This window comes from Salvelinus fontinalis, chromosome 5 (assembly GCF_029448725.1).
Source record: "Salvelinus fontinalis isolate EN_2023a chromosome 5, ASM2944872v1, whole genome shotgun sequence".
NCBI classification, from domain to species: Eukaryota; Metazoa; Chordata; class Actinopteri; order Salmoniformes; family Salmonidae; genus Salvelinus; species Salvelinus fontinalis.
In genome coordinates, this window is record NC_074669.1 from 22,616,514 (window position 1) to 22,641,041 (window position 24,528).

The following is a 24,528-nucleotide window of genomic DNA, read 5'->3' on the forward strand; positions in this document are numbered from 1 at the left end:
ACAGCTGGAGATTGAATTTTAATATTGAAACAATGTTTAAATGTTGGAGACAGACAGCAAGGTTATTACAAATCTCCGCTGTTGAAAACCAAATGCTAGTCTAAAATAAATGGGAGATAATGTCTAGATACTTTTTACAGTGTAGATCTAGTAAATAAATGGCCTGGCTGAACTGATTATCCAGTCAGATGCACAGGGTTAAAAAATAAACAAATAATTGAATGCCAATGTTAAATTGAAAGTATTGTTGAATTCGATTTTCACAGTGGTGTTAAGTACTTAAGTAAAAATATTTAAAGTACTACTTAAGTTGATTTTTTGGGTATCTGTACTTTACTATTTATATTTTACTTCACTACATTACTAAATAAAATAATGTACTTTTTACTCCATACATTTTCCCTGACACCCAAAAGTGTCCCAACACAGACTTATCATAGAACATCCCTGGTCATCTCTACCGCCTCTGATCTGGCAGGCTAACTTAACACAAATGCCTAGTTTGTAAATGATTTCCGAGTGTTGGAGTGTGCCCCTTGCAATCCATCAATGTAAAAAAAAAAAACGTTTTTTAAATTGTAAGGAATTTGAAATGGTTTATACTTTGACTTTTGATACTTAATATATTTTTAGCAATTCCATTTACTTTTGATACTAAAGTATACTCAAGTAGTATTTTACTAGGTGACTTACACTTTTACTTGAGTTATTTTCTATTAAGGTATCTTTACTTTTACTCAAGTATGACAATTAAGTACTTTTTCCACCACTGGATGTTCATAATGTCAAGCTAGGACTGATGGTTTGGTTACCACTGCAAGTATTGTAGCTATCTAGTAAACTTGTTAGCGTCTAAAGTGAATGTTAAATTATAGCCATGGTATAAAAAGGATAATCAACTCGGGGCTCTATGCGTTCTCTGGAAAATAATGCAACTCCGTGAAAGGTCAGAACACCTTTCAAGTAGCTTGTTATTTTCCATAGAATGCCCCCACGTTGATTATCCCTTACTTAACATTGTGAATACTTGTAAAACACTTATAATTCTATAAATGTTGTATGTATTGTTCCGAAAGTTTGTTCCTTGACCTTGAGTGTCAATTATTGCATCTCCACATGTTGAAATGTATTTATTTAGTTCTCAATTTGATTTTTTTTTCTTCCATAAACCATTTGTCAATTGGTCAGTAAATTACACAATAACTAATCTTCCAATATAATTGAACAGTACCAGTGATAGACAGCGGACCAATCAAACTCTGTGTTAGTAGTAGCGTGAACATTGGAACGTTAAAGACAGCTCAAGTGATCTCCCGGGCTACGCATGTTTACCAACGCTGCTGCCTGGTGTAGTCATCAACAGTGAGAGTTAGCTAGACAATACAGCTCTCTCACACTGGAGTCCAACTTCAGCTTGGATGTCTTTTTCACTTCTGAAATGGTAAGAAACATTCATATTACTACCCCGCCCCACACTACAGTAGAATAATAGTGAAGACATCAAAACGCTTAAATAACAGAAATTGAACAAATCAAAATATATTTTAGATTTTAGATTATTCAAAGCAGCCACCCTTGGCCTTGATGACAGCTTTGCACACTCTTGGTATTCTCTCAACCAGCTTCACCTGGAATGCATTTCCAAAAGTCTTAAGCTTTCCCACATATGCTGAGCACTTGTTGGCTACTTTTCCTTCACTCTGCAGTAGAACTCATCCCAAAACATCTCAATTGGGTTGAGGTCGGGTGAATGTGGAGGCCAGGTCATCTGATGCAGCACTCCACACAGTCTGGAGGTGTGTTGGGTCATTGTCCTGTTGAAAAACAAATGATAGTCCCACTAAGTGCAAACCAGATGGGATGGCGTACCACAGCAGAATGCTGTGGTAGCCATGCTGGTTAAGTGTGCCTTGAATTCTAAATAAATCACTGAGTGTCACCAGCAAAGCACCCCCACCTCCTCATCCATGCTTCACGGTGGGAATCACACATGCAGAGATCATCCGTTCACCTACTCTGTGTCTCACAAAGACACTGCAGTTGGATCCAAACATTTCAAATTTGGACTCATCAGACCAAAGGACAGATTTCCACCGGTCTAATGTCCATTGCTCATGTTTCTTGGCCCAAGCAAGTCTCTTCTTCTTATTGGTGTCCTTTAGTAGTGGTTTCTTTGCAGGAATTCGACCATGAAGGCCTGATTCACAGTCTCCTCTGAACAGTTGATGTTGAGATGTGTCTGTTAATTGAACTCTGTGAAGCATTTATTTGGGCTGCAATCTGAGGTGCAGTTAACTTTAAGGAACTTATCCTCTGCAGCAGAGGTAACTCTGGGTCTTCCTTTCCTGTGGCGGTCCTCATGAGAGCCAGTTTCATCATAGCGCTTGATGGTTTTTGCGACTGCACTTCAAGAAACTTTCAAAGTTCTTGACATTTTCCGCAATGACTGACCATATCTTAAAGTAATGATGGAACTCTCATTTCTCTCTGCTTATTTTAGCTCTTCTTGCCCGAATATGGATTAGGTCTTTTACAAAATAGGGCTGTCTTCTGTATACCACCCCTACCTTGTCACAACACAGCTGATTGGCTCATACGCATTGAGGAACGAAATTCCTCAAATTAACTTTGAACAATGTACACCTGTTAATTGAAATGCATTCCAGGTGACTACCTCATGAAGCTGGTTGAGAGAATGCCAAGAGTGTGCACAGCTGTCATCAAGGCAAAGGGTGGCTACCTTGAACAATTTCAAAATATATTTGTTTAACGCTTTTTTGGTTACTACATGATTCCATATGTTTTATTTTATAGTTTTGATAACCAATATTATTCTACAATGTAGAAATTAGTAAAATAAAGAAACACCTTGGAATGAGTAGGTATATCCAAAAAATGTGATTGGTACTGAATCTTAAAATATATAAAAGTTCCACCATGGGCTCTATGGCATTAGAAGTATCCCAAAAACCCACAACCAATACATTTTCACCTGCGACATTCAGTGATGTAAATAAGATGACATAACCTTGAAATGGATGGGTTGTGAGCTTTCTAAATGCCCAAATCAGAACCTTTAATTGTGATCTTGAAAATGTTATTCTCTCCTTCGCTTTGGAAAATGAGAAAGATGACCATGAATATGTTGAATTAATACAGATTGGTGCCCTATAACTGTAACAGATGTTTCATTTAACATTTTTTATTTACATTAAACACAGACCTAACATAGCGGCCAGTAGGAAGTGCCTGAAAAGGTTTAATGGAAACATTCGCACACCAGACGTGCCGTCTTAAGATATATTTAATAAATTAAAACAAAGTACAAAAAAGAAACAATGTACATTTTATCCCCCCCTTCCCTCACCCACTCCTCCTCTCTCAGTGACAAACATATTCCCAGACTGTGCCCCTAGGCACTGGACGAAGTCAACCCTAGACACTGATCTAAAGTCAGTCTTGCATCTTCAGTCAGTAATGGTTAAGAGGATCCATGATCTGTGTCTAAGGCCAACTTCTACCCAGAGAATCTTCTCAGTGTCACACTCACAGTATTTCATAATCTCCCACCCCCTTACCACAAAACACACACATGCTACATGTCTGCAGGCACCTAGAGTGACAGAAAGAGGGAATGGACCCAGTTGACGTAATAAGGAACCAGGAAATACACGTGAGCCGGCTGCACCAATCGTTTCATTCGTCCTAAATGGTACCCTATTCTCTGATCTCCATCTATTCTCAAAGTAGTGCACGTTGGTTTCATTTCAGACACAGTCTCAATTCCATTCACTGAGAGGAGTCCATTTCATCTGGCGCCCAGTGCAAATATACTTCCTGAATAATCTTTCTAACATCAGTGACTACCCCCCATCCCCCCTGGTTTCAGTCTAGGCAGGCAACCGGTTGGTTGATAAGACACTGGTTGACAGGCACCGGTTAAGAGCAGTATGGTGTGCAGTTTGTTCTACTGGTTTATAGATCATATGGATGAGTTCATCTAGTCGTTGGTTAGGACTGGTCAGTCATTCCAGGCCATGTGGAGGTTAGTGGACTGTTGTATTATTTTGGTCTGTGTGGCAAGCGGAGAACATTGAAGTGGAGTACTCAGGACATGTGCTGTATGTATGGGAGGACTAAGTGTCAAATGGGAGGGTGGGGTCCGTTTCTAAAGGGGGCGGGGCCATGGGGGGTGTTTGGTATGTGAAAGTGATGTCGGTCAGATATAAGTGCACTCAATAAGTGGGGAGGCAGACATTTGCACACTCGCGCAAAAACATGCGCCCATACACACACGCACGGAAATGTTCAGTAATATGACTGTTAATACGCACAACATGATTAATAGATTTGCACGATTACAGTGACTGTAGTCCACAGCTAGGACAACATACCCATCTCCTACACACCCCCATCTATCCCCTCCCAACATTCATCATCTCTCCTACCTCTATCACTCTCTCCTGGACAAAATACATTCTAGATTCATGAGGAAACCACAGTTTTGTGACCGTGTGTGGATGACTGGGTGTGTGTGTGTGTGTGTGACTGTGTGCGTGTGTGTATGGCAGGTGCAGGAGAGCAGAGTCTATAATCTTCTACTTTAGTCTCCTTAGTGGTTCAATCTATCACCTCATAATTTCCCCATCAAGGCAACTATCAAATACACAAAATAAAAGACTAGTTCACATGACGTTCCACGATAACTTTGGCAAACGTAAGAGCATGGGAGTGCGCGAGTCAGTGTTGTACGATATACATTATGCTGAAAATATGTGTCTATCCACAGAATGCTGTCCTGTCATTGGTCCCTCTCTCTTCCTGTTTAGCAGCAGCAGGACTGGCTGTGTTTCATTACATAGGTGTTTATGTGTGTGTATATATATATATATGTTTAGATATATATTTATTTTGGTTTTCTTTCCAAAGATACAAAGGACAACTAGCTAGCTACGTACGGTAGGTACAGTACCACTATCGTCTCAGATGCTAAACAACCAGGAAAGAGCAGAGAAACAGCCTTGGAGCCATGGAAGATCGTAACCAAAAGTCAAAGCGAGACAAACAGAGGGCATGCTTGTAGTTGAAGTCACAGAAATGAGGGGGTGGGGGGTTGAGCAACCTTCCTCAGACCACTGTGGGGTGTGACATAGCTCCATCAATGGCAGACCTTATGGGGAGGTGTTTTCTGTTCTAGAGGGAGGGTCTTGTTTCTATCGTCCAATGGAAACTCCAGTTTTGAGGGGTTTATGGGTACTGTAGTAATGTGGCGTCCGGCCTGGGGGTCGTGGCAAGGTCAGGGGTCAGAGGCAGTATTCAGCAGCATACTCGGTCCCGTGAAGACCTCTGCAGACTAGTGTAAACTCCTTCACTATGTCCTTCACCCTCCGCTTATTCACTCGCTCTCTAGAGTAGAGAGAAAAGGGAGGAGATAGAAAGGGAGGAGGGAGCGAGAGAGTCAGACAGAGAGACAGAAAACAAATGTGTGTGTATGTCCGTCTGTCTATACTTGTGTGTGCGTGCATGTAGTACCTGAGTATCTGTTGGGTGAAGGTGTCTTTCTGTTCTGTGGTGACCCTAGTAGAGGGGAAGCCTTGTGCCTGCAGCGCCTCTTTCAGCCACACGGTGAGCAAAGGGAAACAGTGCTTATTGAGACTGAACAGCACTTCAGCAAACTGTTCCATCAGACTACGAGATGAACCTCCACCGATTGCCTGGGTGGGCGAGAGAGAGAGAGAGCGCGAGAGAGAGAGCGAGAGAGAGAGCGCGAGAGAGAGAGCGAGAGAGAGAGGAAAGAGAGAGGGGGCAAAGACCAGTCAGTAGGTGATATGTTTCAGTATACAGTAGGACAGGTAAAAGACATTAGCGAGGATGTGAGTATGTAGGTTTACCTCTAGTACGGCCTGCAGCAGTAGTTTTCCGTTCTCCTGCACCACTCTGGCCACTGGGGGCACATCTGAGCAGCGTGGCAACAACTCCGTCTATGGCACACACAGGGACTATCAGAACAAACCACAACACTAACATCACATCTCAACAAGATTCACCTGTTAACCAAAAATGTGTGTGTGTGTACTAGGGATGTGACGTGTAAACGATTACATTTTTAAATTAATTTTAAATGTAAAAAAAATCAGTTATCACAAAACTACCATTAACAGGTCACAATCATCATCATCATCATTAAGGCAAAAATAAAAATAAAACAAATAACTAACGCAACAATGATGTAAGTAGGTGATACACTGAACAAAAATATAAAAACGCAACATCTAAAGTGTTGGTCCCGTATTTCATGAGCTGAAATAAAAGATCCCAGAAATATTCCATACGCACAGAAAGCTTATTTCTCCTGTGCAGCTTCGTCACATAATACAATGCCACAGATGTCTCAAGATGCGGGAGCGTGAGATTGGCTTGCTGACTGCAGGAATGGCCATTTGGCAGTACGTCCAATCGGCCTCACAAACGCAGACCAAGTGTAACCAGGCCAGCACCTCAACATCAGGCTTCTTCACTTGCAGGATCATCTGAGACCAGCCACCTGGACGGCTGATGAAACTCAGGAGTATTTCTGTCTGTAATAAAGCCTTTTTCTGGGGAAGAACTCATTCTCATGGGGCGGCAGCGTAGCCTAGTGGTTAGAGTGTTGGACTAGTAACCGAAAGGTTTCAAGATCAAATCCCCGAGCTGACAAGGTACAAATCTGTCGTTCTGCCCCTGAACAAGGCAGTTAACCCACTGTTCCTAGGCCGTCATTGAGAATTTGTTCTTAACTTGCCTAGTTAAATAAAGGTAATAAAAAATAAAAAATCTGATTGGCTGGGCCTGGCTGCACCTTTGCCCAGTCATGTAAAATCCATAGATTAGGGCCTAATGAATTCATTTCAATTGACTTATATGAACTGTAATTCAGTAGAATTGTTTATATTTTTGTTTCATATATTTGCCAAAGCGCGCCACACGTCATCGTTGTTAACAGTTAGAAAAATGGCGTAAACAACGAAGTCCTCTATGGCAATACTTTGAGAAGTTAAATGAGAAGCTAACGAAATACAAACTTTGCGAGGTGGAATTGAGCTACAGTGGCAGTACAGGTGCAATTCTGAAAAGAGGCAACGTGAGACCCAACCCATTGCTGGGCAGCAGTGCAATAAGAGAAGGAGTGAGAAAATCACAGAGCTGATTATAGAAATGATTGCAGTTGATATGCAGCCATTGTCAATTGGCTTATCTAGAACCAGACCACAAGATGCCATGTGAAAAAAACATGACGGCCCTGATGGCCGTACATGAACAAGCCGTTATAGATCACTGCGACGAGCTTTCACATTGATGAAAAGTGGGACATGAAGTACATACTGACAACTAAGGACATGGAGGAGAGGCACACAACAGAGAACCTAAAATGGCATTAATACCATCGTTGCTGAGTGGGTGGGGGACAGCAGTAAGGTGAGCGCCATCTGCTGGGTTCCCATAGTTACCACATCCACAAAGTCAAAATTGGATATATTGTAAAAATGTATGAAAACAAAAATGATCTTATAGTCTTCATTTAAGGTTAAGCATAATGTTAGCAGTGTGGTTATGGTTTAGGTTAGGTTTAAAAATCACATTTTAAGAAGATAAATTGCAGAAATAGGCAAGCTTTAGGACTTTGTGGCTGTGGTAACTAGTGACGACAGGTAGGTAGCCAGGTTTGTGGTAGGTTGAACTGCACTGCCCCCTAGTGGTCAAACGCAGAACCATATCTGGATTCTAATTTCAGCTTATTTTATGAAAAAATAATATATTTAAACGCTAAAGAAAATAGCATTTTAAACGTTAAGAATATTTGTAAATTTTTCACATCCCTAGTGTGTACACTCACAAAGAACAAGCAGGTAGACTTGACTGTTGGAGCCTCAGGGAATTTCAGTGACAGTAGTCCTACAGAGGAGAGAGAGAGGGGAGGGTATTAGAAACATCCAAATACACATTTCTATTTAAAAACGAACAGTTTTGCTCTTCAGATGTTTCCAGTACAATCTCTGTGGATCTCAGAGGCACAAACGATTGACAAAGTGTGTGTGTGTGTTAAGAGAAACGCAGCAACACATACAATGAGCAGCATGTGTGTGCGGGAGCAAAGCAACACACACTTACCACAATGGAACACAGCTTTCACGTCAAGAGTCTCAGACAAGAAGAGATCTGGCTTCCGTTTGAGGGCCTACAGTAGGAGGCAGACAGAGGCATGACACAGGGCAGGAGTCTATTCCCCTACTCAAGGGGTACACCCCAACTCCTACCTCCCACCCCGGAAAATACTGAACCCCCCCACTCTCCTAGCCTCGTAGACAGAACTGTGTCTGCATTAGATAACTCCTTTGTCATTGTCATGTCCAACTGTTTGCCCACAAGGTCAGGAAAATAATTCTGGGACATAGATATGACAACAAAAGCCAAATTCTGATTGTCCCCCTTCTCCCTGAAGTGTGATCTCGTTCACTCCCCCTTTGGGATTTAACAGTATTGGATTGGTATAGACAAAGTGTTTCTTACACCAATCCCAATGCTTTTAAATTCTTGAGGAGGAGTGAATGAGAACTGGGCTAAAGGACTCATCTACAGCAGATAAACAGTGGAGGCTACCAGGCTAGACTAACTCACTCCCTCTCTCTACGATAAACTATCACTCATACAGTACACAACTCTGCTCCAATGAAAACTCAGCAAGCAAACTGGAGGAAATCAAACAAAAATTATTTAAAACTTAAGTCAAACTAAAGGCAATGATGGTTCTGTAGCTGCTGTTTGTATCAATTTCATTCTGATACAATTTTTTCTCCCTTTTTTTGGCCTGGTTGGATTGAATATGCAACATAAGTAAGGTACATGAACGGATAAATACAACTGATACTGTAATGAACTCATTCAGGATGGAGGAAAAGAGAGGGAGCGAGGGAAGAGGAGAGGAGAGATGGAGATCAGCTCTATCCAAAGATAGAAATTAAAGGAAGAATGTAGAAGGAAGACAAAAACAAACAAAAAACAGAGGGCACCCAATTCGCCTGAATTTATTAATTAATGGCATATTAATTAATTGTGGCTTTGATTGGCTATGGGTTGGAATGACATCCAAAAAGGGGCGTGGCTAGGGGATTCTAACCAGTGAGGTCACAGGGAACTACATCCCAGGGTCATGTTCAGAAGACAACCGAACATGAACATGCTTATTATTGGACACATTCTGGTAGTCCCTCCTCGTTACAAAGCATTTTGTCATGTTTTGTGCCTACTGGACAAGACCTTGGTGAACGCTGACCCTTACTCCCTCATCAGAATGGTTAGAGCCCTGAGTATTGAAGGAGACAGAGTCCGTCCTTCAATACCACCACCTACTGTCTATTCTCTGCCATGCCATTATGATGGGTCGCCCTCAGACCCTTTAACAAAGAACAAAGAGAAAGATAGAGCTTGAGAGAGTGTGTGTGAGCGAGAGAGAGAGAGAGAGAGAACGAGAGAGAAACCCAAAGTGAATGAAATAAGAAACCAAAAACACACCTGAGCTTGGAGTTGCATAAATGAATCAACAATATCAGGATGATCCCTGGGTCCTAAAATATAATAAAGATGAAACTTAACAAATCATAAAGAATAAAGAGAATAATAATATACAAACAGCAACTCAACCGATTCAACAGTCATGTGGAAAGAAAAGAGAACCAAAAATATCTCATTGAAATAATTGTCACACGTGAGTAAAGAACAAACAAAGGGGGAGAGAGAGGGAGGGGCATGTGAAGCTTTGGAAGAGTCTTGGGAGAAACAGTGAGCGGTTGAACGAACAGAAAACAGGCAGAGAAAGAGGAGACATGGGTTCCATTTGGAGATATAAAAAAAAGGAAAGAATAACGAGAGAAAAATAAACCTAAAAATAACAAAAGTGGCTTTGGAGTGGGGAACCCAGGAGGCAACTGTTACTGTAACGCTTCAGAGAAAAGGGGCGTCAAGTCCCAAATCAATCCCCCGCCCCTTGGACTAACCACCCAAAGCCCTAGGCATCTCCCCTAGACACTAGGGGCTTGCTAATAGCTCCACCGTGTAATACGATAGGCAAGATCAGTTTTTTCTGTGTGGCTTACAACCACCATGTGCCTAGGGGATAGTACCCCTGACCATTAACCACCCCCCAAAAAGGTGAACACTTAGGAGGCAACCCTTCCCTTCGCTGTTCCTAGACTCCAAACAAGACCCCATCCCTCAACTCCCCATACACGCCCCCACCTTACAGGCTTATTCAGTGGGGTGCAACCCAGATAGAAATGCAACGAATAGAGCCCACACAAGTCCCCGTTCTGTAAAAGATGGATGTCTCTTCTACACAATACATTTCTATATGAACGTTGTTCTGCAACCACATTCTCTTATGTTTTGTAACATTGCACCATATTGTATAAAATACTGGCCACAGAGCAACATTGAAGGACACTTGCTCAGAAAGAAAGTAAAAATTTAAAAAAAAGGAGAGCCAGCCATTATCAATCAAACACAGACAAAGCAGAAGAAGAGGGAGAAGGGTATGAGAGGAGAACTGAAAGGGGAGAAGAGGCAGACAGTATTCAGGTAAGACCCACTGGATATTATCAGCTTCAAAAACAAAACGTTCTTGTGTAATTCTCCATAGCAGCACAGGAGGACAGAGGATGCATTTCAACAGTCTAACGTGGCTTCCTCTCCTTATCTCATCCCCTTCATCTGCCCTCATCTAAAAACACAGGGCAGGTGAAAGCAATATGAGAAGACAAGGACTTCAGACTATTGAGATGCAGCCATCCTGGTTTCCACTTGTGCTATGCAGGTATTAGTTGACACACACACTTAAAGCATTTCTCATGGAAGCCATGTTCATTCTCCATGTTCCTTGTTCTCCTGTGAAAGCAGGAGTGTGTGCAAGTTTGTCTGTCAATCAAAATCACCCAAAACAAAAGCAGGCAGAGATTACCCCCCTCCCCCTCCCCTGCAGGACCCCCTACCTTGCTGGAAGATGGAGAGTGTTACTGAGGTGACCAGCTCAAATAGAGCCTTGATGGGAGGGAAGTGCTCCGTCTCTCTGGCAAATATATGGACCATCTGTCAAACACAACCACAGACGGTTTCACATCGGTGCGCCTCTGAATGTATGCATGCGAGTGTGTATGGTGTATGCGAGTGTTCTCAAGCGTGTGTGTATGTACCTGTCGTGTGAGGTCCAGTGCTGAGGCCTGTGGTATGGTACTGTACATCTGTCCTAGCATCTCACTGAGCTGAGACACCATGGGGGCAAAGTCATGGAGGAGAGTCTTCACCGACTTCTCAAAGATAGCACACACGGCCTGGGAGGAAGGCGGGAGAGAGATGGGAGGGCAGGGAGCGGAGAGTGAAATGAGAGTTTCATTTCAGCTGGTTCAGGCTGGATTTTTTTATGTTTCATGAACGTGCAGATCATTTATTGAAACTGTTGAGTCAACGCATCACTTTTTTTGTTGTGTGTGTGTGTTCGTCTCACCTCCACCACCTGAGAGTCGTTGAGCCACTTGCTGAGGACCGTCTGAATGAGAGCAAAGACCTGCTGTAGGACCACCACCACCTAGAACACACAGGTTAGTTTGACAACACTAGCTAAATGAGGAACAAATGATGAAAACTGGATGAACGTTCCCCGGTAAAAGAGGTTGCGTGTGGCTGAGTGCTGATGATGATGAAGGTGCATCTCACCGGGTTAGGCCCTGGTGGGGGCGGGGCAGTTTTGACAGGGGGAGCAGTGCTCTCTGCTGATTCGTCCTCCTGTTTGCTAATGTCCAGCGTAGTGAAGAGATTGGACAGCAAACCTAGAATGTGGATTATCGCTAGTTTATTGGACGGGTTGGGCTGGAGAGAGGGAAAGAGGGAGCGAGAGAGTAAGTCAATAGCTTTCCGAAAAAAGGCTGAAACAAGATTTGCCATCAATCATTTTCTCTGTTGGTTTTTGTGGACGAGTTAAAGAGTGAAGCAAAAAGACAGTGAAAGACCATGAAGGGAGGGATGAAGTAAAAAGGACAGAAGGGAAAGAGGGATCAGTGAAAGACAGACGTTTGGGTGCGTCAGTCAGTTGATGGCTTCATTTTTCTGCAGATTTCACACACACACACACACACTCTCTCTCTCTCTCTCTAGGGTGACAACACTAATTAAAGCTTCATTAGCAACCATTTAATCACCGCTCGGTATCCATGACAACGGAGCTGTGGAGTACAAGGGAGGAGTCATGTGGCTGGGCTGACGACCCTTCTCTTAACGAGCAACGGGTCATGTTGCAACTGAACACACGCTCATTTGAGATGGGTATGTTCAACTTGGATTTATGCCTTAATCATTCAGAGACGTCAATGGGTGAACATTTTCATGACGAGCACAGTATTTAAGTCAGAATACCACCCTAAATGCATAAAAACAGACATTGCTTGTAGCTAATTACATAGTGGAGGTGCAGTTTCATCTCTTGCCTTAGGGTGCCAGTGTTTGTTAGGCTGTACAGACAACCTAATTCCATAGTCTGATGTTATGGCTATACATCAGACAGAGTGAGCAAGAAGTAGAGAGGAGAAAGTGAGCACAAGAGATGAAACTCTTCATTTGAACTGACATCTGTGTTCACCCAGACACTCAGGTCTCTGCTGACTCCAGAACAGTAGATCAGGGGAGAAATACTAATTCAACACTGATAATGTCACATCCCTATTTGTAGTTAATGTCAGCTTCTTTTTTGAGAAAATGTCAAATCCTTCTTTTTTAGCTCTGATAAAGCTTGGATTCATTAGACCTGACATTTAATAAAGAATGTGGTGTGTGTGAGTTACGGCCCTGTGATTCAGTAACCAATGGTGTGGTGATGAAGCCAATCTGGTCCCACAGAGAAATGTTCAACTGCAGTGGAGTCACACAGACACAACGCCTGTTCATATGGACACAGTCCAACAGTGAGAGGGGGAAGAAACAAAAGAAAGAGTGTGTGTGTGTGTGTCTGTGTGCGCAGCGTGTGTGTTAGTGTGTAGTGCATCCATGCAGACACACAGTCTGTTCATATGGCCGCAGTCCAACAGAGACAGGAAAATATGTCACTGTAATAACACTGTTACCACAGTGTGTGTGTGTGTGTGTGTACCGTCTCATCAGCTAGTTTCTCAAGTTGTTGGATGTAGGGAGTGATGAGAGAGTGCAGGTTCCTCAGTATCTCCTCCACATGCAGAGCAGACAGCAGGAAGCCTAAGGCCTGCATCAGCCACATACACTGACTGGTCTGGAGAGGGAGAGGAAGGGAAGAGGAGGGAGGGAGAAAGAGAGGGAGAGGAGCAGGAGGAGGAAGGGAGGGGAGCAGGAAGAAGAGCGAGAGGAAGAGGAGAGAACATTGTTACACATTTCCAGGACTTTTGAAAGGTTGACTCCTTGTGTCAACTCCTCACAAGCATTCCGCTACACTTGCAATAACATCTGCTAACCATGTGTACGTGACCAATAAAATGTGATTTGATAAGTGGTCTTTTGCTAGTTACCATCCAGTCTTGTCACCAGTTCTTACCTTGTTTTCATGACTGAATGGACTGACTGATTCTATGGTCTGATGTGCTCCCTGTGGTTCATTTGAATGTATTGAATATGCTCATTGTTGCATGTGCCAAATGCACAGGCAATAAAGTTTTTGAAAGTTTGACTCTGTCCCTGAATTTCACTATAAATGATTCTCCAGGATGTTGTATACAGTAGAGTGGGTCCAGTCGGGACATTGGGGTTATGGCTTGCATCTCCAGACAGGACTGGGACTGACCTTGTGAATCTGTTTGCTCAGCACCTCCTGTGAAGAGAGAGGATAGCAGAAGCAGAAGAATAAAATATTGACTTAAATGTAATAATTTTATTCAGAAAACACTAATTTAGACATAAAACATATACGGTACACACACACACACAGACGTACACGTGATACAGCCACTATGTTGGAGGCATAGGGTGGCAGGTCGTATTTGCACTCTCGGCAGATCTTCTTGAGTGTGGAGACCGAGGAGATGGAGAGGTCTGGGTTCCCCAAGGCCTGGAGTACCAGAGGTAAAACACTACTCAACATCACCGGGTGGTCCGCCAACCACTCTGCTAGAGCTCCTACAGGCAGGAGGGAGAAGAACACAGTGGATGAAAAGAGACTGAACACTTTATGCTACATGAGACAGGTGCTTTTCCTGTTCTCCTGTCCAATTAGTTTCTCTTCTTTTCCCGCTTATTATTTACCTGGAAGAACACACAACAAAATGACAGGTATCACTGTATTAATACCTATCGTGAGCACGTATGAGCGTATCAGTACCTACCGATAGTGAACATGACGGTGTCGGCCAGTTGGACGTTGTTGATGTTGATTCTGAGGAGGAGTCCGATCAGGCCTGGGATGACATCAGAGTAGTTGACATCTATCGTCTCCGCTATAGACTGGAACCCATACAGCAACGCTTCTGTATGCTGGAGGAGACAATAAAAGGCTTCAGACAGTGTGTTCAGTGTGTGTGTGTGTTTGTTGAATGTGTGTGTACCGTACCTGCCATGACGAGGTTTGTTCTGTGTTGGTCAGTATTCGTCCTAGTTTCTCATACAGGTTACTGAGCAGCTCAGCTCCTAGCATCTCATACACATACATCAGAGTGTCTGAGATATCCACCCTGGAACACACAAATGTGTTAAGTCTTAGAATACAGAAGTGTAATGCATACCACCAACAGAAAGCAAGGTTTTGTTATAGAGGTGGAACAATCAATGCTATGGGGGAGGGTGGAGAAAGTGGTGTGTCACAAGGTTCAGTTTTGGGTCCGCTGCTGTTGTCTACTGCCGTAAATGTAGTACACAAAAAAATCTTGTGTTTACACCTCAAATCAAGTGAAATAGAAGGCGCCATTTAACTGTGCAGGGACTAACAGCAGGGCATCACTTTATAATGTGCTGTTTGTAATGTGCTTCTGAACATCTGATGATCTGTGACTCAAACATTATCATCCAAAATGTGTGCCCTCAGCTGCTACTTCACTTACAGGCTGTTACAATCACAAACACACCCAGCAATAGACCTGTCGGCATACTGAATTTCACTTGCTCGCTCACCCACACAACCCCATCCACACTCTTGTACCTGTAGATCCTGAACTGTTCCTTCTCATCCGAGGACCATGATGCGTACTCCTGGTCAGAGGGGAACTGGGCTTTATGCAACAGAACATCCACCAGCTGGAAATACACTGGTCTATAAACCTGCAGATACACCGCCTGTCTCTCAAGGTCAAACGACATGATGTCATCCTGTAGAGAGAGCGAGAGTGTGTACTGTTAAGTGCTGTTATTCTGAACAGGGTAGTTGGGTTTAGGGTGTAAAGTTAAGTGTCCTGGGTTACAGTGTTAATGGGTGTAGAGTGCATACCTGTAGTGTGTACCAGAAGGTGAGTGTGAGGGAGCTGGTCGTCTCGTTGACTGGGTAGTGTCCTGGTATCCCAGTGCAGAACATGATCATGTTGACCAATGCGAGAAAGCCCTGCCAATGCTCTACCTGCTCCAACAGAGCCCTGGGGGGGTTGAGATCAAGAGATGGAAAAGGAGAGAGAAGAGAAAAGCGAGAGAGTGAGAGAAACGGACACAGAGCCAGGAAAACTAGGTCAGTGCGCAGGAAGAGTGAGGTGAGGTGGGACAGGCAGGGCTGTTTCTCTAGATAGAGTGTGACAGTTGAAGGGTTCAGACTGGAGCCATTGACATACACAGGGAGACATGACGCCTCCGGAGACAGAAACACACAATAACAAACAGCTTGTTTACCAGGGTGGGCCTGAGCTTGAAACTGAACACGTCATCTGATCTGATTATTTGTTGATTGGTTTGTGAGAATGAACCCAGAAGCATCAATGTCGTCTCCAAGCAGTGTGAGGAGGGGAAGTGAAAGGATTGATTGATATGGGGACAGCGCACGCACCTGGAGTGGTTTTCACCCATCGCGATAGCGATGCGACAGATTCCGTGTGACGTCTCCATGTCTCCGTTCTGGATTGCCTCTCTTAGTTGTTCCTGCAGGGACAAGACCTGGGGCACCAGCTTCAGTAGCGTGTTCACATATCTACACACACACAGGGAGACAAAGAGATGGGTTAGTTCACATACCAGGGGAAAAATCTCTACTCAAACCCACCTGCGCGCACACACAGAAATCTTTCACTTTTTACCAGCTTCATCACTCGGTTTCTTTGTTTCATTTCTCCAGTTCTCTTGAAGGTTTAAATTACTCTGGTCTGCTCTTCCTGCCATCTCAGTCCTTTCTAATAAATCTATTGTTTTTTTCCCCGGAAGCACCAACACACCATCTCTCGTTTAGATAATGTTTTTATTTGACCCTCTAAGAGGGAAATAGAGATTGGCTGGAGGTCGGACACAATGTGAACAGGATACAGAAGCAACACTCCTACGCATGTACAAACACACCTGACCTCCTGTTCTGCTATTCTGATTAAGCTCAAACTGCCATCTTACCCTACAATTGACACTGTATGATGAAGGTGTGTGTGTGTGTTTACAGATCCGGACAACCTTCCAGTATCATTGGTTCTGGCTTCTGAATAATTACAGTGCCTTCATAAAGTATTCACACCCCTTGACTATTTCCATAGATTTTGTGTCACTGATCTACACACACTACCCCATAATGTCAAAGTAGAATTTTGTTGGTAAAACATTTAAATTAATTAAACATTAAAAGCTGAAATGTCTGTAGTCAATGAGGATTCAACCCTTTTGTTATGGAAAGCCTAAATAAGTTCAGGAGTAAAAATGTGCATAGTGAGTTGCATGAACTCATTCAGTGTTCAATAATAGTGGTAAACATGATTTATGAATGACTACCCAATCTCTGTACCCCCACACATACAATTATCTGTACGGTCCCTCAGTCAGGGAGTGAATTTCAAGCACAGATCTAACCACAAAGACCAGAGAGGTTTTCAATGCCTCGCAAAGGGCACCGATTGGTAGATGAGTAAAAAAAAAAGAAAAGAAAAAAGACACTGAAAATTCCTTTGAGCATAGTGAAGTTATTCATTACACTTTGGATGTTGTATCAATACACCCAGTCACTACAACGATAAAGGCGTCCTTCCTAACTCAGTTGCTGGAGACGAACGAACCTGCTCAGGGATTTCACCTTGTCACGATACCAAAACTATAAAAACGATACCAGGCCAAGTATCACGATACCGAGTAGTATCGAGATACCACAGTGGGAAAATAATCAATGGACCAGCATCCTGTTCGCCCCATCCCCCGGACGCTTGTTCACATTTTCTAAACGTTCTCCCAAAACCTGTCATTGAAATTCACACTTCTACTCAATAAAACACATTGAATTTAACTTCACACCTGTTCAGTGTTTGATAGAATACTGCAAAGTACAGATGATTAGCCCATATTTGCAAAGGCCTACCTGTGACTTGACTGGAGGAATGGGAGGAAGTAATACACATCAGAGGAGGCTGCTGAGGGGAAAACGGCTCATAATAATGGCTGGAACGGCGCAAATGGAATTGCATCAAACACATAGAACCCAAGTGTTTGATAATATTCCAATCTTCTGCTCCAGCCATTACCATGTGCCTGTCCTCCCCAAATAGGGTGGCACCAACCTCATGTGATATACATGCATAATGACCTGCATGTCAGGACTACAGAAAAAGGAGGACCGAGCACACCCCCAATCTCATCGACGGGGCTGTAGTGGAGCAGGTTGAGAGCTTCAAGGTAGGTAGTGCGTACGGCCCAGTACATCACTGGTGCCAAGCTTCCTAACATCCAGGACCTCTATACCAGGCGGTGTCAGAGGAAGGCCTAAAAAAATGCCAAGGACTCCAGCCACCCTAGTCATAGACTGTTCTCTCTGCTACCGCACGGCAAGCAGTACCGGAGCGTCAAGTCTAGGTCCAAGAGGCTTCACAACAGCTTCTACCCCCAAGCCATAAGACTCCTAAACATCTAATCAAATGGCTATTCCCCCCCCCCCCCATGTATATAGTCTCGCTATTGTTTTTTACTGATGCTCTTTAATTACTTGTTACTTTCATTTATTACATTTTTTAAAACAGCATTGTTGGTTAGGGGCTTGTAAGTAAGTATTTCACTGTACTACACCTGTTGTATTCGGCGCATGTGACTAATAAAATTTGATTTCAAATACAGCAGTTATGTTATTTTGGACCACCAGGTCATCGGTTTTGAGTATATACTATTTCATAATGACAAGTTTGACGTCGGACGACAATTGAATGTTCACGAAGTCACTGCGCCAACTATCGACAGACATGTCAATAGGCGAAGTTTCAACCAGCCTTAACTCATGGGTACACTCGCAATGGCTGCCTGGCATTGTGCCAAAATCACATCCATGGTAATATAGAATGTTCATTCAAATGATGTTAACTGATGTGGCGAATGCAATGGAATGTAGAGTCGTGGCCAAAAGTTGAGAATGACACAAATATTAATTCTCAAAGTCTGCTGCCTCAGTTTGTATGATGGCAATTTGCATATACTCCAGAATGTTATGAAGAGTGATCAGATGAATTGCAATTAATTGCAAAGTCCCTCTTTGCCATGCAAATGAACTGAATCCCAAAAAACATTCCCACTGCATTTCAGCCCTGCCACAAAAGGACCAGCTGGTATGTCAGTGATTCTCTCGTTAACACAGGTGTGAGTGTTGACGAGGACAGAATGGAGATCACTCTGTCATGCTGATTGAGTTTGAATAACAGACTGGAAGCTTCAAAAGGAGGGTGGTGCTTGGAATCATTGTTCTTCCTCTGTTAACCATGGTTACCTGCAAGGAAACACATGCCGTCATCATTGCTTTGCACAAAAAGGGCTTCACGGGCAAGGATATTGCTGCCAGCAAGATTGCACCTAAATCAACCATTTATCGGATCATCAAGAACTTCAAGGAGAGCGGTTCAATTGCTATGAAGAAGGCTTCAGGGCGCCCAAGAAAGCCCAGCAAGTGACAGGGCCGTCTCCTAAAGTTGATTCAGCTGCGGGATCAGGGCACCACCAGTACAGAGCTTGCTCAGGAATGGCAGCAGGCAGGTGTGAGTGCATCTGCACAAACAGTGAGGCGAAAACTTTTGGAGGATGGCCTGGTGTCAAGAAGGGCAGCAAAGAAGCCACTTCTCTCCAGGAAAAACATCAGGGACAGACTGATATTTTGCAAAAGGTACAGGGATTGAACTGCTGAGGACTGGGGTAAAGTCATTTTCTCTGATGAATCCCCTTTCCGATTGTTTGGGGCATCCGGAAAAAAAGCTTGTCCGGAGAAGACAAGGTGAGCGCTACCATCAGTCCTGTGTCATGCCAACAGTAAAGCATCCTGAGACCATTCATGTGTGGGGTTGCTTCTCAGCCAAGGGAGTGGGCTCACTCACAATTTTGCCTAAGAACACAGCCATGAATAAAGAATTGTACTAACAAATCCTCCGAGAGCAACTTCTCCCAACCATCCAGGAACAGCTTGGTGACGAACAATGCCTTTTCCAGCATGATGGAGCACCTTGCCATAAGGTAAAAGTGATAACTAAGTGGCTCGGGGAACAAAACATTGATATTTTGGGTCCATGGCCAGGAAACTCCCCAGACCTTAATCCCATTGAGAACTTGTGGTCAATCCTCAAGAGGCGGGTGGACAAACAAAAACACACAAATTCTGACAAACTCCAAGCACTGATTATGCAAGAATGGGCTGCCATCAGTCAGGATGTGGCCCAGAAGTTAATTGACAGCATGCCAGGGTGGATTGCAGAGGTCTTGAAAAAGAAGGGCCAACACTGCAAATATTGACTCTTTGCATCAATTTCATGTAACTGTTAATAAAAGCCTTTGACACTTATGAAATGCTTGTAATTATACTTCAGTATTCCATAGTAACATCTAACAAAAATATCTAAAGCAGCAAACTTTGTGAAAATTAATATGTGTCATTCTCAAAACCTTTGGCCACGACTGTATTTTTTGTAATGTCAGTTGAATCATCAAATAACAGCACATATTTATGGGTACATTTCCTGCTTTTAATTCCAGCTTTGCTCCTATGGGTACACTAGCAATGGATGCCAGTCCAACCACTATGCCATCATTTACTTGAACCATTTATTCTATTTCTATGAGAACACATGCAGTCAGGAGCCGAGGAAAGGAGAAAATGTGGGTAAAAAAATTAAATGTGTTGCTATTTGAACGGTTATTAAAGACCGCGGTCATTTGGCTGGCCAATTACCGTTATCCAAAATTCCATGACCAACATAGCCCTGTGTGTGTGTGTGTGTGTGTGTGTGTGTGTGTGTGTGTGTGTGTGTGTGTGTGTGTGTGTGTGTGTGTGTGTGTGTGTGTGTGTGTGTGTGTGTGTGTGAATGTGTGTGTGTGTGTGAATGTTATTCAGAGGGTAATGGGTTGAGTATTTAAGTGACTGTGCATTTAAGAGTGTGAGTGTCTATCAATGTTCCCTATAATTTTATGGGGTACTGAGTAAACTTGAGGTTTTGTGAGTGGAAATTGAACATGGTGAGAATTTTGTGCAACTTCTGGCGAGCGTTTATAGTGAACACTGAGGCTGTACCCTTACAGTTTTAGACATTAGCCAATAGGCTATTGTGGCTATTTGAGCATAATGTAGACCTACCAACAAAACCACTGGAGCAAATCCCGTAACACATTTTCACATAGAAATCAAAAGCTATTTCCATGATATATCTTGAAGTAGCCGATACAGTGCATTCGGAAAGTATTCAAACTCCTTCCCCTTTTCTACATTTTGTTACATTACAGCCTTATTCTAAAATGGATTAAATACATTTTCCCCCTTATCTACTTAGAATACACCATAAAGACAAAATGAAAACAGGTTTTTAGAAGGTTTGCAAATTTGCAAAATTGAGCTCAGGTGCAACCTGTTTCCATTGATCCTCCTTGAGATGTTTCTACAACTTGATTGGAGTCCACCTGTGGTAAACTCAATTGATTGTACATGATGTAGAAAAGGCACACACGTCTACGTAAGGTCCCATAGTTGACAGTGCATGTCAGAGCAAAAACCAAGCCATGAGGTCAAAGGAATTCTCCGTAGAGCTCCGAGACCAGATTGTGTTGAGGCACAGATCTGGGGAAGGGTACCAAAACATTTCTGCAACATCGATGGTCCCCAAAAACACAGTAGCCGCCATCATTCTTAAATGGAAGAAGTTTGGAACCACCATGGCCACCATGGCCACATGGCCAAACTGAGCCATCGGGGGTGAAGGGTCTTGGTCAGGGATGTGACAAAGAACCCGATGGTCATTGACAGAGCTCCAGAGTTCCTCTGTAGAGATGGGAGAACCTTCCAGAAGGACAACCATCTTTGCAGCACTCCACCAAATCAGGTCTTTATGGTAGAGTGGCCAGATGGAAGCCACTCATCAGTAAAAGGCACATGACAGCCCGCTTTGAGTTTGCCAAAAGGCACCTAAAGGACTCTGACCATGAGAAACAAGATTCTCTGGTCTGATGAAACCAAGGTTGAACTCTTTGGCCTGAATGCCAAGCATCACATCTGGTTGAAACCTGGCACCATCCTTATGGTGAAGCATGGTGTTGGCAACATCATGCTGTGGGGATGCTTTTCATTGGCAAGGACTGGGAGACTAGTCAGGATCGAGGGAAAGATGAACGGAGCAAAGAGAGAGAGAGATCCTTAATGAAAACCTGCTCCAGAGCATTCAGGACTTCAAACTGGGGGCGAAGGTTCACCTTCCAACATAACAACCCTAAGCACACAGTCCAGACAATGCAGGAGTGGCTTCGGGACAAGTCTCTGAATGTTCTTGAGTGGCCCAGCCAGAGCCCGGACTTGAACTCAATCGAACATCTCTGGAGAGACCTGAAAATAGCTTTGCAGCGACACTCCCCATCCAACCTGACAGAGCTTGAGAGGATCTGCAGAGAAGAATGGGAGAAACTCCCCAAATCCAGGTGTGCTAAGCTTGTAGCGTCATACCCAAGAAGGCTCGAAGCTGTAATCGCAGTGTAGATTGATGAGGGGAAAAAACAATTTAATCGATTTTAGAATAAGGCTGTAACATAAGAAAATGTGGTAAAAGTCAAGAGATCTGAATCCTTTCCGAATGCACTTTGTCGAGAAACGTGCCTATTTTCTTCGAAAGTACGTAATGTGACGATTCCAAACCTGTACGATATTACAGATAGCAAGTTAACTACCTCACATAAATCGGGAAAAGATTTGTAATGTTTTACTTCTCGTTGATGAAATCCGTGCTAATGTTGGATTTTTGAGCTAGCGCCCAATAGACTCCCTTTCATTTCTTGAAGGAGAACGCTCCTTGTCCCAAAATCGCCCAGAATGCACCGTGCAGCCCATTGACACAGGAAACGTTGCCCATGCTCTTCCCTCAAAAGTATATCAGCCGTTGTGAATGTCAGACTCTACTCTGAGGCACATTGATCTGCAGGTTGAACATATTGAGATTGTAGACTCCTAAATTGATAGTGCAGTTTGTTTAGGCGATTTTACAGCCAACTAGCTACTTTACATGCTGATAATGTCTTTGGTATTATTGTGTGTAGCTAGGTTTGCTTGCTAGCTAGCTACCTAGCCCATCGAGAGAGAATTTCACTGTAGATTTTGTAGTTGACTTGAGCTGCAACAGATTTCCACAACAATTTCCCATGTTGCTACCAACCTTATTATAATGCTAAAATGAAAAATGTTGTTCTCTGTGTTATTTAACAATGTAAATTAAAAGGAATGAGTGGTTTTGGGTGGATTTGTCTTTTAAAAGCACCTAATTTCCCCTCCCTCTTTTCATCCCTTTCCCTCTGTTTAAACACATTACAGTGAAGTCATTTGGGAGGATGCTATTGGTCCAACGGTCTTGTTGCCAGGCAACTAATTTCCCCTGTCCAGTAATTAAGTAGGATGGAAATGGGTGAAAAGGGGGAATGACAGAAAAGGGAGAGAAAGAGAAACATTGTAAGTGAAGGAAAGAGGAAGGAAGGACACACACAGACACAAAAATTTACACAACCATCAAATGTGGAGTGTTTCTGCCTCAGGATGGATGACACTACGAATGAGAAATATGAGGTTCATATTCATTCCTCCTACAGTCATACTGGCCTTACTTATAGATCAATAAAAACAACATGCATGATGAGGAGACTTGAGAAGTTGAACAGAGAAGTAATGTGTGCTGTGCGTGTGAGAACAGGCCTGTCAGCAGAGTAATCATAGCTCCAACCTGCCGGGTGGATGTGGCACCTCTTCCTCTCCCTTGCTCATCTTTCTTTCCCTCTCCGTCTCTCGGGAGGGGGTACTGGGTGCCTGCCATCGGAGCCAAACGGAGCATGATGACATCGCTCCCCAGCTGTGTAACCATGGCAACACCAGCCAGCCTCGAAATGCCCTCCTCCCTCCTCCCTTCCTGGCAGTCAACTTTCCATGTACTCCCTCCATTCTCTCCCTCAGTAAACCTATTTTCTTCCATCCTCCCCTCGTCTGTCAACTCTCCCTTGCCTGTATTTCTCTGCATCGCTATTTTCCCCCCCTCTCTCAGATGCCCTTCCCATACCCGCACTGTCCTCTTGGCTGTCATCTCTCCCTGGATGTCTTTCTTGATCCCTTCCCATCTCTCTCTCTTTGGTTGGAAATCCCGCTCAATCGCTCACGGAGCGGAGTTTGCGCATCACTCCGGTACTACATGTCCTTTCCAACCACTCCACTAAAAAGCACTCCACGCTCACAATGGAAGAAAACTGCTGCTCCAAATTCACTCCATTCATTAAAATCACAATTTAACCAACACACAATTATTTTTGTGACTTCCTGGACCTACCAATTGGTTTTGAAGTACCAAACATATGGATTTGAATGAAAAGTATTTGAATAAACATTAAAAACTGAATGTAAGAAGCCCAGATCATTTCAAATAGGCTACATGACATATTAAAACATAATATAAACACTAAATAGGTCAGGAGCCTAAGAATGAACAAAAATTAAGGCTATATTGTTTTAATTATTTCAAGGCTATAGCCTACAAATACATACATTGTGGAGCATTTGTGAGTGTGACACAACAGGCTGGTAGGAACATAAAGCGCTCAGCATTTAAACAACATTTTGTTGTATTAAAATCATTAGAGTCTATAAAATGTGCATATCTGCTGTGATTTACAAAAAAATGACTTCAGTGCCTTTGAAACATGAGTTTGGCCAGTCTGTGGCTTCAGGCTCATGTGATGGTGCCTGGAGAGCAGGCCAGCAGCGAAGAATATCCTCTCCACACTCGCAGAGCAACTGGGGATTCTAAACACCCTTTTGGCCACTTTTGCCAGGCTGGGGAGATGCAGCGCTGGTTTTTCTCTCTCTTGTATTAGGTAGGCCTAAACATTTTTAGGCAAAATAACCCAATAAAA

General features: G+C 43.3%; 1 protein-coding gene across 2 annotated transcripts in view; it reads right to left on the bottom strand.

The window, feature by feature from the left end:
* Positions 1-3,286: 3,286 nt before the first annotated feature.
* Positions 3,287-24,528, bottom strand: part of LOC129855322 (importin-13-like) — a 43,430-nt gene continuing 22,188 nt past the window's right edge. Inside the window, exons 6-23 of one of the 2 annotated variants that reach the window (XM_055922852.1) lie at positions 16,004-16,144; positions 15,461-15,602; positions 15,176-15,342; positions 14,591-14,711; positions 14,367-14,514; positions 13,979-14,160; positions 13,829-13,855; positions 13,169-13,303; positions 11,743-11,895; positions 11,534-11,614; positions 11,223-11,360; positions 11,022-11,118; positions 9,550-9,602; positions 8,149-8,215; positions 7,874-7,932; positions 5,892-5,981; positions 5,533-5,714; positions 3,287-5,406 (exon numbers count right to left, since the gene is read on the bottom strand). In XM_055922852.1, the coding sequence (XP_055778827.1) occupies positions 5,304-5,406; positions 5,533-5,714; positions 5,892-5,981; positions 7,874-7,932; positions 8,149-8,215; positions 9,550-9,602; positions 11,022-11,118; positions 11,223-11,360; positions 11,534-11,614; positions 11,743-11,895; positions 13,169-13,303; positions 13,829-13,855; positions 13,979-14,160; positions 14,367-14,514; positions 14,591-14,711; positions 15,176-15,342; positions 15,461-15,602; positions 16,004-16,144 (2,086 nt within the window). In that variant the 3' untranslated portion in view covers positions 3,287-5,303. Of the gene's footprint in view, positions 5,407-5,532; positions 5,715-5,891; positions 5,982-7,873; positions 7,933-8,148; positions 8,216-9,549; positions 9,603-11,021; positions 11,119-11,222; positions 11,361-11,533; positions 11,615-11,742; positions 11,896-13,168; positions 13,304-13,828; positions 13,856-13,978; positions 14,161-14,366; positions 14,515-14,590; positions 14,712-15,175; positions 15,343-15,460; positions 15,603-16,003; positions 16,145-24,528 lie in introns of those variants that run through there. The other variant, XM_055922853.1, reaches the window with a different exon arrangement.